The sequence below is a fragment of the Galeopterus variegatus genome, unplaced genomic scaffold (genome assembly GCF_000696425.1).
Source record: "Galeopterus variegatus unplaced genomic scaffold, G_variegatus-3.0.2 Scaffold3202, whole genome shotgun sequence".
NCBI lineage: Eukaryota > Metazoa > Chordata > Mammalia > Dermoptera > Cynocephalidae > Galeopterus > Galeopterus variegatus.
The window spans coordinates 206,953-219,019 of NW_007729313.1; the positions used below are offsets into that span (position 1 = coordinate 206,953).

Genomic DNA, 12,067 nt, shown 5'->3' on the forward strand with positions numbered 1-12,067 from the left:
CGCGACACTGAGGGTTGCGATCCGTTGCCAGTCACGAAAAAAGACAAAAAAAAAAAAAAATGTTTTTTTCTTTGAGCATTTAAATGTAAGATTTACTAGAGGGAAATCTTCACTCCTGGGGTATATTGATATGCTAAAAATAATCATGCTGTTATTCATTGAATTGTTGCTCTCTATATCTGTGCTTTCCCCACATTGTAGATTGTGGGGCTTGCTAGACACCCTTCAAATCTGTCAATTATTTTTGTTCTTTAACACTTTCCTGGTGTATTTCACACTGTCTATTTAAAAGTCACAGTGATTTTGCAATTTCAGGGAGATGGCAGGCAAGGGAAAGCCAGTAAGGAGGGAAATGTGGTTTGAAAATAATAACTAGAACAATTAAATTCTTAGAAGTCATAATACAGATCAGAAAGATGTCAGAACTGCTAGTTCAGTAGATGGTCTAGAATCTAGAGTAGCAAAGAATTTGGCAAGAAATCAAGACTAAATCTTTTGCCAACTTCTTTGTTTTTGCATTTTAACTTTTAAAAATAGCCCCCAAATATTAGTTTATTTTTGGTGTTCAAAATAAAAGGAGTACAATTGTTATTTGAGAAATCACTTTTAAATACATCTTAGTATTGACTTTAACATCAGAAACCAAATGATTGATTAAATGTGATGAAAGGGGTTTTGATTCTTTGATCTGAAAACATGCAGGTATTACCATCCTAGGTGCCCCTGTAGAGTAGGCTGAAGACTCTTTTGACAGTATGGAAAGCAGGTTAGTCATTAGTGAGACGATAACACAGGGTTAAGAAAACAAGTTCTTGAGCCACCCTGGGTTTGAATCCTGGCTCTACCCTGACTTGCTTTGCGACCATGGGTAGATTATTTAACATCTCTGTGCCTTGAGCATTTTCATCTGTAAAATGGTGTTAATAATAACACCTCCCTCCTGGAGTTATTGAGAAGACTGTATGGATCTTGAGCCACCCTGGGTTTGAATCCTGGCTCTACCCTGACTTGCTTTGCGACCATGGGTAGATTATTTAACATCTCTGTGCCTTGAGCATTTTCGTCTGTAAAATGGTGTTAATAATAACACCTCCCTCCTGGAGTTATTGAGAAGACTGTATGGATTAATATATTTATAGCCCTTTATGGTAGTATATAAAATTGTTCAAATAAATACTTGCTCTTTTCATCTCCTAAAAGGCTTCCTCTTTTTTAAATGAACAACTGTATAAAGTGATGAGTTTTCTTAATTGAAAGAAACAATTAAAGTTAAAAAATCACTATGATACAAACAATTTTGGATTTTTAGAGAATAGTTCATGGCCTTTTCTATGATGATGGTATCTTAGTTTTATAATGGCTTTTTCTTCTGCAAAGATATAGGAGAAAAACTTGATTCTTTTGAGTTTTAAGAGAAAGTTTGGATTATTCAGAAGTGTCAACTGAGATTAGAAATAAGGATCTTGGGCCGAGCCCGTGGCACACTAGGGAGAGTGCGGCGCTGGGAGCACAGCAGCGCTCCCACCACGGGTTCGGATCCTATATAGGAATGGCCGGTGCGCTCAATGGCTGAGCGCGGTGCAGCCGGTCACAACAAAGGACAAAAAAAAAAAAGAAATAAGGATCTTAACTGTTTTAACAACCCCAACCAGTCAGTGGATTAAAAATTTTTAAAAATCTGTGTGTAATAAATTTCTATCAGGGAAAAGTTTAGTGCACATTAACTGTCTCATCTCTCTTCAGTGTTGCATAAGCAATGATTATGTCATGTGGCTCTAACAGGTGTTGATACTGGACCTTCCTTTTCAGGGTTCGGAGTCTTAAAATGTTTTTTGCTCCCATTTTAAGGAAATGGTAGAAATGACACGTGGAAATGTCTAGGAGAATGCCATGTTATCATGTTGCCAAGATTCATGAGAGACGGTTCCCTAACCTGTTGTAACTTTTTAAGGCTAACTTTACTCTTCACATCAAAGGTCTCATTTTAATTCAGAGTCTCATAGGAAGTCAAAACAAAATACAGTGGGATGCACAATAAATGTCGTGGATTGATGGTAAAAAGCTGTTACCATTTCCCACCATGAAAAAATCAGTTAATACAGCAATGCCTGGTGTTTGGAAACCTTTCTACTTATATAATCACAGCAGCACTTTGTGAAAACATGAGGAGGGGTTGGTCCTGATTGACATAAATCCCACGAGGGAAATCCAGGTAGTTGTTTGCAGTGAGGTGGTATTAGCACAGCAGTGGGGAGGCCCATGTGAATGTCAAATGGAATATTTATCCGAGATGTTCTTGTGAGCTCACTTATTACTGTGTTCCAAGAAAGCCATGGAGGATAATGAACTCTCAGAAATGAAATTAGTTGTATACTGTCTTGCTATTTTCTATTGAATTTTTTATTTCTGTTTAAGGGCCATCTTATCAGAGTTTTGATCTTTACTGGCTCCTTGATGCATGCTGGCCTGAGTCTCCCTGACCGGTTTCTGCATTTCTTCATGCTGGCTTGATGTTCAGAGAGTAGTGAATTCTGGGAGCCTGAATGTCACTCAGTTCAGACCTTGACTTTTATATAGGTATTTGCTGAAGTACTTCCCAGGCACTTGGTCTTCTCAGATTTAACGTTCACTATTCTGTGCACACTCCAGCCAGGCTGAGAGGTGTTAAGTATCGAGAAACTGAGGTTCTACGTGTTGGTTTGCATAGCTGTAGTTTGTTCTCTTTTATTTCTGTTTTGTATTCTAATGTATGAACGTTCCACAATTATGCATTCTGCTGTTAATTAGATATTTTGGTTAGCTTATTGTCTGTTATGAACAGTGCTGCTAAGGCCATTCTTGTGCTTATTTCCTTAGAGAAAAGTGTGCAGATGTGTACCAGGATGCAAATAATTGTAAATTCGACTATTATGATCACCACTTAGGTCAAGAAATAGGCTATTGCCTCTCCCTAGAAGACTTATATCTTTATAGATCTTCAGTCACAGTTCCCTCCTTTTCCCCACCCAATTGTAATCATTATCCCAACACTCCTTGTGTTTTTTTTATAGTTTTATCATAAAAGGATGCATATTTTGATTGGGATTGCATTAGCTCTATAAATCAATGAGGGAAAAACTCTCTATTTTGCCTTAGCTCTTGTTTTAGCCCCTGACTCCACCATCTGCTTCAGGCTTCTCCCAGATCTCTGATGCATCTTGCTTGCATTGCAGAGACTGGTACCTTCCTCGGATACATGCTTCTAACATTGCAGAAATTAACTTTCTGAAACATTTCTTGGCTTGAAAGCTTTTTATGGCTACATTGCCTACAGTTATGCTTCCTTAATATAGCTTTCATGCCTTAGTTTAGGTACTAAGTGTTCTAGTTATCTATTGCTGTGTAACAAAACACCCCAAACTTAATGGCCCACAGCAAGAACAATCCTAAGTCACAGTGAAATCTGGTGGTTGCTGCTGGCTGTCTGCTGGGAAACCATGTGGCCTGGACTTCCTCATAGCAAGGCAGCTGGGTTCCAGGGGTGAGCTTGCTGAGAGCTTTTACATAAAAGCTGTGTTACTGCCTTTTCTATCCTAAACTTGAAAATCATGTAATATCATTGAAGGACATCCATGTTGTTTTCAGTTTCTGGTGATTATGAATTCAACTGTTATAAATAGTAACTATAGTTTTTGTGATAAATTTTTATGTCTCTTGGGTGAATTTTTATTTCTCTTGGGTAAATACCTGGAGTGGGATTATGGGTTATATGGTAAATGTACGCTAAACTTAATAAGACACCATCACACTGTTTTCCACATTTCCATTTTGCAGTCTCATCAGCAACAGTTGAGAGTTCCAGTTGCTCTGCATCCTTGTGAGCACTTGGTATTGTCAGGGTTTTTTTTGTTTGTTTTTGTTTTAATTTTAGCCTTTCAATAGGTGTGTAGTTGTATCTCATGTTGATTTTAAACTGCGTTTCCATAATGGCGAATAATTTTGAGCATCTTTTCATGTGCTCATTTGCTATGCATATATCTTCTTTGGTGATGTGTCTGTTTAGATCTTTTGCCTGTTTTTAAAAATTGGGGTGATTGTTTCTTATTGTTAAATTTTAAGAGTTCTTTGTATATTCTGGATACAAGTCCTTTGTCAGATATGATTTATAAATATTTTCTTCCACCATGTGGCTTGTCTTTTCCTTGTCTTAACAGCATCTTTTGGAGAGAAAAAGTTTCTGATTCTGATAAAGTTCAATTTGTCAATTTTTTTTCTTTTATCAATCACAATGGTGTCAAACCTAAAATCTCTTAGACTAAGCTATTCCTTGCTGTGTTGCTCCTTTCTTCTGCCTAAAATGTGTCTCAGCCCATCCCTCATCTCTGAGGGCTCAGTAATTTCCTGCAAGAAGCCTTCCTCAACCTGCTTGTCTTGATTAGCTTTCCTTTTATATGCACTCATAGTATCTTGTATTCCCCCTACCCCATAGGGTTTTTTCACTCTATTATAGTTGCTTTTCCTTCCTGAGTCTCCTGCTAGGCTGTGCCAGGCTGTCAGCGTCCCAGGGCAGGGAACATGTTCATTGCTGCATCAAGCGCAGTGATTCATGCACAGTGGCTGGCACTTGTTGAATATATGAATGGATGCAGTTGCTGAGCACGTTCAGCTTTCTTGTGCCTTTGTGCATGCTGTTCCTAATTAAGTGAAATACTCTGTTCCTGTTTCCTTGCCTGCTTGGCCTTTCCTTTCTTTCAAGCCCTGTGAACCCTTTGCCATCTACTTCACGCTAACTTACTTGCTGTTCTACTGTGTGCTTAGGGCACTTCTAACCCTCCCCCCCATTCAGTATGTCTCCCATTGTGCTACAGATGGTTGAATATAGGGGGTCTTTTTTTTTTAAACCACTGGAGTGTGGTGGAAGAACAAGAGCTACTCCTTTTACTCATCTCTTAACCCTCAAAGCCTAATAACCCTGCCTAGTACTTAGTAAGTACTAAATAAGTATTTACGGAATGAGTGAAGATATGTGATTGTCTCTTAATTTTTTTAACACTAAAAAGCCTAGGTATTAACATAACTTAGAGAAACATGATAGTTAAACCATCTCAACATACTTAAATCTCTGTCATCTTCATGGACAATTTTTTCTAGAGCAAAAATTTATTTACATCATCCATAGGACATTTAATTTTATAACTCTTGTAGATTATGAATACGAATCATCATAGAAAATTTCAAAAATATACTATAAGAATTTTGTTAGAAAAAAATATTACCTTTAATGCTAACACCTAGGCAAGGTATCTTTATAACATTTTGCTATATTTTCTTCTCTTTTTAAAAAGATCACAGCATCTATATTTGTGAGTGTTTATATCTATCATTTTCTATGTAGTTTTTATTAATTACAGTCATTGACTATATCACACAAATGTACGTTCAGAATGCTGTATATTTTTAAAATTTAATATCATATCATAAGCATTTTGGGCATCATTATTAGATTTGACTTTGTACCAGAATATTTTTTTCAGTGTTGTAGATATGATGCTGTCTTACCCACTGCATTCATGTAAAACCTGGTTCTATTAATGATGTGCCCTTCAATTCATGAAATGAATTCGTCTATGACAAAAGCCAGTTGTACTTCAAATCAGATCAAGTGACAGAATTGAATACACAATAAAAAGGTTCTAAGTGTGGTTACTCCTTGACATTAAATCCACAAAAGGAGATGAGATGAGAATGCTTTGCCGTAGTTCTGAGTTGAGGGGTATACGAGAGGACTCTCAAGCCACGTGGGCTTTGGGGGACCTCAAAAATTAGGTAGAATTCACCCTCCAAGAAGCTACCACCGTTTTTAGGCAGTAGGGAGAGATTCAGGGACTTGTTTTGAGCACAGAGCACTTGACTGGTGGAAGGGTAGGCAAACAGTGAAGACTATAGAAAAACTATGGAAAGATTTGTTGTTCTGCTACTTTAATCTAATTTTTAAAAATCTTAAACTTAAGCAACATTAATGAAGAGACTTGTCCATAGAAAACGTGGTATATGGAAACACATAACTGAGCCTACTCATTCCTTTGCGTTGTTTTTCTCTCTGCCCGTGGGCACCGATTTCATCCTTTTAAAGCATATCTGATGACTACACACGTGGAGCTTCAGAGCGGAGCTTCCGACCATAGTTCTGTCCCTTTGGCCTACTTTGACTTTATTTCTTTGAACATCTGCTCCTTCATCTGCAAGATGTAAACACTAATACCTCTTAGGGTTGTTTGGAGATTTGAATGAGATGGTCCATGTAGAGTGCCAAACACAGGGCCTGGTACCCAGAAGCTTTCAGATAATATTGATTCTCAGCTCCCTTTCCACCTTCTGCCTTTCTTTTCTATTTCAGTAAAAAGTTGAGTATCTGCTACTTGTCATACACGGAGGATAAAACTGATAGGGCTGTTTTGTTTCAGCCACAAAACTGAAATAGACAGAAACTTGGTTTTTGAAGAGCTTATTATCGGGGGTGGTAGGGGACAGATACTTAAAGCGACAAACTATAAGATAGAATAAAATAAATGCTAAATAGAGATGCAAACAATGTGCTGGGGGTGTGATGGAGTGATGAGAGGGGGACTTATAGAGGAAATAGGTATGATATAGGCATTGAAGGACACATAGATTTTCATAACACAGCAGTGGAAGATAATTCCGAATGTGAAATTGCGTATTATGTTAGGTGAGTAGCAAGTTGTTAGCTTTTTGTATTGAGCATGAGATAGGGACATGTTGTGGGAACTCAGGCAGGAAAGTTAGAGTGGAGGCAGATCTCTCATGAAAATAGCTTCACTCCTTGATGGAAGAGCTGATAAGAAGCATAAGGCAAAAACGCACCTGGGGTAGGTCATGGATGTAATCACTACTAAGAACTGTAAAAACTACCAAATGGTTGCAAAATGCTTTCTAAGCATTGGGAATCCATCTGGTGTCACTTATTGTCTGGGTAGGTACCATACTTACCTGTGATATGAACTCCTGTGACTTGAGAATATATGACATACTTGATAGTTAAAGAATTTATGAAGGAGCAATCTAAACAAATAGTACTTGTTGTTAGTATGGAATTAGACATATGGTCTCTCTCAGAGCAAGGAGTTTCTCTAAGCAAATGCTGCTACCAACCTGTTTTCCTCTGGAAGTAGGAGACGGAGTTCCTAGAGGTAATTTACTTCAACTTTTGGGAATTCTGTTTACATTGTAATGAAGATGTGTCTTAGAGAATTTAATTGTTTTCTAGTAGTCAAAATAGGAATTGTGAATGACAGGAATTAACAAGTAAACCTGGATGTCATGGATTAAAAGTAAAGCGTCAATATGGCTATTATAGGACACTTCGATGTACTTTGTTATTTCTGCTTCTAGGGACCTAATACCTATCATTGCTGCTCTGGAGTACAATCAGTGGTTCACAAAGCTGTCCTCTAAGGATCTGAAACTGGTAAGTAAAAAAGATGTAGTAAATGTTGCTTGGCTTTGCTGAATTACAAAAACCTGATATTTGTTTTAAAAAACCAAAAAACAGCAAACCACATTTGTCTTTCTACCATACTGGGGAGCTGCATACATTTCGTTTCTTGAGAAGATATTTTCCTATAAATGATTTGCATAACAGTTTTGTAAAGGTTGTAATGGGAGATGCTTTTAGAAGATGAACAGGAAGATGCATCTACTGTAGCCTTCAGTACACAGTCAGTTGGCAAAAACTATTAAAGTTATGTTTGCACAGCTGCAAATAGCACATTTTATGTTCCTATCTTACATTCCATTTCCACAAAGTTTCCCTTTCTAAGAATTTAGGAAAAAGTTAACAAGTAGAGTTGGTCTGGTTGAGTTATGATAGTTAATGTTAATTTTCTAGATGAGTTTTTGGCAGATTTATATGTAATAAAAGTGAAATTTGTTAGTTTTCAGTTTTCATAAGGTATGGAAGAACCAAATATTTGGTTTGTGTTACTAGTGGAAATAAGATGTTCTTGGGGATTTTGCAGGTTCAAAGTAGTCATATGAACAGATGCTTATCCACAAGTGAGCTTTCTGATGCTTCATGTTAGGATGAGAAATAATGTAGATGTTATTTTATTGGAGACTCTGACATTCAAACCTCCAGCTTGCAGAGATCGTAGAATCTGGGGGTTTAAGGTTTTCACAGTGAAGAGAGAGGATTTGGATTTAAAATGTCTGTGTAGAAGTAGAAGGCTGAGATTGGCTACTTGGTTCTCTGAGTTATGGGTTTCAGATTCTGACTCTTATTACAAGGTTGTGTGACCTCAGACAAGTTATCTGACCTTCTAGGGCCTCAGCTTCTTGCATACCTATTACTGTGAACTAGTTGGAGCTCAATTCTTATTTATCTCTATCCAGTGCTTAACAGAGTGTGTTACTCATAGAATTGACTTAATAGTAGATGTCAAATAAGTTTGTTGAATGAATTAACATAGCAATGTAACTAATTAGCAGGTTATGATGAGTAAATGATTTGTGTAGAAATTCTAACACAGTGCCTGACATAATGCAGGCATTTCATAATTGTTAACTGTTGTTATCATCATCACCACAATCAGACTAGCGAAATGGTTGAGAGATGAACAAGCATGGGAGCGTGGATTATGGGAACTCTATTGGCTAAACGGGGTAGTGTCTGAGCAGTGATGATGGAGCTGGGGTGACAGGGGTGGGTGCCAGGTGAGCACTCAGGGAACAGACAGGTAGCCTTGATGGGAGACTTGGGAATAGAAGCCTCTGGTTGCTGCCTGCTGTGATGGGACCATTTCCAGGATGGAGCCAGCAGAGATGATAGGTGGGAAAGGGGAGCTACTGGAGGGAGGAACAAGAAGATAAGCCCAGGGATGGTGGAATCAGTGAGAACAATGATTCTCTACGAAGTCAGGTCTTCTGACTCAAACATTCACATAAACTTGTGCCTTTCAGAATGGTGCCCCCAGAGAGTTCCGAGGAGTTTGTGCATATATCACTTTTGGAAATTGTCCAAACACACTAGTACAGGAAGGTGTCCAGGCAGTTGGTGCTGCCATTCTGTCATTATTCCTCCCAGGCGTCATCTCCTTTCAGCTGCCTTGGATGTTTAGGACAGAAACTGTGCACCTGATCATTTCAGTCCTGGCAAAACAAAGCATGTAAGTGCTTGTCTGCTTTCTTGGGTGTCCTGGGATAGAAGGAAGTACAGTGACAGGATTTGAGGACCGCACTTATTGCTTTTCTGTTAACTGAGATTTAAACACAAAAATATGTATGCATGTGTTTTTAACATTTACTATTTTAAAGTGAAAAATGTTCTGAAGTTCCACATTTATTTTGCACTAATTTATTTGTTACATTGTAGTGATTCTAGTTTTTGTTGCATACGTTTGATTTTTCTTGGAGAGCCATTGTATTCATTTAAAAAAAAATTCCTAAATCAATGAACATAGTGTTGAGCATGCAGTAGACATTTGGAAAGTATTATTGTAATTACCATATTTTACTTTGTGTCTAGGTTTGTGTGTGTATCTCTTTAAAAATTTCATTTCTATGTATTCTTCAGAGTAGAAAATAATGCTTTTTATGTCCTTGGCACTTAATAAAAATCAGTAGACGTAATGTAATCATGCATGACTTGTTATACTTCACTCCGACTGGCATCTTAAAGAAAAGTTGGATACGTTTTCATACATTTTCTTTAATAAATTTTTATTATAGTATTTATACCCAATGGGTATATTAAATCTTTAAAGCCCTGCTTTGGTAAATTACTTTTCTGAATGCTCTGCAAGGTATCCTAGAAAAGATAATGATCCCAAGGATTATTTCTGGAAATTAGGATAATTCCTGCAAAAACATTATCAACATAATCACTTTTTATTGTGACAGCACAGAATAAGGTCAGTTCCCTTGGAAGTACATTATGAGACAGAGAATTATAACGATGAGGGGTCACCATTTTGAAAATCACCACCATCAGCATAATGTAAATTGCAGGCATCAGGTCAATTGGAATTAATTTTTCTCTTCTCTTATCAATCAGTGGGACACATTAGAAACCCAGGAATAGCATGAAAACAGCATAATAGACTGAATGGAATCAAACAGCATATAAGAATTATGAGAGCCTTAGATGCTGTGGGACTTGGGGTTTTTCCATGTTAGGTTTTCTAAAGGATATTTGGCTAGAGAGGTTGTGCTACATTTCAAACTCTGTTCCAATTATGGTTAATCCAGTTGGGTATTTGTGATCTGAAAAGTCAAAGAACTGTAATATTTTTATGTGGCATTTTAAGAAAAGAAAGTAGTTTGACTGTTGCATGCTATGGCACACAGAACATGATCTGTCCTATTTTTATATCATAAAGAATTTAAGTGGACCCTAAATTGTAATGAATGTAAGGACCCTAAAATGTAATCACTTCTTAATTAATAACATAAAGTCAGGAGCCACCTTAAATTAGTTTTGGAATAAGGCAGGATATAAATAAATATACAAACATTAATAAGGATTTTTAAAAATTATGCGCAGTTCTACCACCAGAGCACTCTTCAGTCCTCATAGTCCCCTCAAGATTTTGTTACATATATTACTCATTTCAACTGTTGTAATCTTATTAAACATTTCATTCTAATTATGCATTTTCATTTAACATTGTAGCCTAAGCATTTAAAATATTACCACAGGTGTAATAGTTATATAACTACATTTTTTTTTTTGTCCTTTTTGAGACCGGCCGCACTGTGCTCAGCCAGTGAGCGCTGTGAGCGCACCGGTCATCCCTATATAGGATCCGAACCCGCGGCGGGAGCGCTGCTGCGCTCCTAGCGCCACACTCTCCCGAGTGCGCCACGGGCTCGGCCCACTACATTATATATTTTTTAAAAATATAATGTTTGTAAACATGAGGGAATTATTTATTTAACTGTTTCCTATCATTAGATTGTTTCACACTTTAACCCTTTTTAGAGAACACCAGCAGGAACGTCATAATATAGCTAGCATTTGTAAAGTTCCTATAAATTGTATGACCTTTTTAAAACTTAATTTTTTTTATCTATGAAAAGGGAATAAGAATTCTTAATTAATGATTTTATAATGAAATACACATAAAGGACTTAATTCATTGCATGGCTCCTGGGGAGAAATCAGTAAAGATACTTTCAATGTCATGGTCATTATCACTACCGTCTAGACTTCAGTTCTCCATTTCACACATCGCTTTCTTTGGGAAGTCCTTTTGGTTTTCCCAAGACTGGATGAGATGTACCTATGTGTGCCCATAGCCCTACCCAAATGGTCTTTTTATTATTTTATCATAATTGTATATTTTTTTGTCTTAGTTTTTTCAGGCTCCTATAACAAATTACCATAGTCTGGGTAGCTTATAAACAATAGCAGTTTATTTCTCTCAGTTCTGGAGTGGGAAATCCAACATCAAGTTTCCAGCAGATTTGGTGTCGGGTGATGGCCTGCTTTCTGGTTCTTACGTGGTGCTTCTAGCTGTGTCTTTACTTGGTGAAAGGGTTAAGGGAACTAGCTCTCTGGGGCCTCTATTATCAGGGCATTAATCCAATTCGTGAGGGCTCTGTCCTTGTGACCTAATCACTTCCCAAAGGCCCCACCTGCTAATACCATCACATTGGTTATTAGGTTTCCAACATGTGAATTTTTAGGGATACAAACTCAGACACACATTCTTTTTGTCTGTTTCCGCTGCTGGATGGCATACTCTTGAGGGCAGGGACTTTGTCCTTTATTATGTTGGGCTAGGATGTTCAATTCTATAACAGCTTACCCGTCATTGGGAATAACTGTAGCTGGACAGATATCCCTGTCTTAGGTTGCTGTAGAACAACACTTTATGTCATTATAGTCTCGTAATCTTCATTGTGAAGATACATAGTAGTAGATGCTCATTTGAGGTTTATTGAACGAATGAATGTTGTATTTAATTAAAACTTTGCACTGCATAGATTTATAACAATGAAGTGAGGTTTTTTTCTTTAGACTTATAGAATGGTCAAAGAACATTTTCTATTACAGTCCACTGATGTC

At 37.3% G+C, this 12,067-nt stretch overlaps 1 protein-coding gene across 1 annotated transcript in view; it reads left to right on the forward strand.

The window, feature by feature from the left end:
• The window catches only part of LOC103600048 (leucine-rich repeat-containing protein 16A), a 194,580-nt gene that overhangs the window by 160,981 nt on the left and 21,532 nt on the right, over positions 1–12,067 (forward strand). Inside the window, exon 9 of the mRNA XM_008584277.1 lies at positions 7,393–7,468. Coding sequence (XP_008582499.1) covers positions 7,393–7,468 — 76 coding nt within the window. The remainder of the gene's footprint in view (positions 1–7,392; positions 7,469–12,067) is intronic.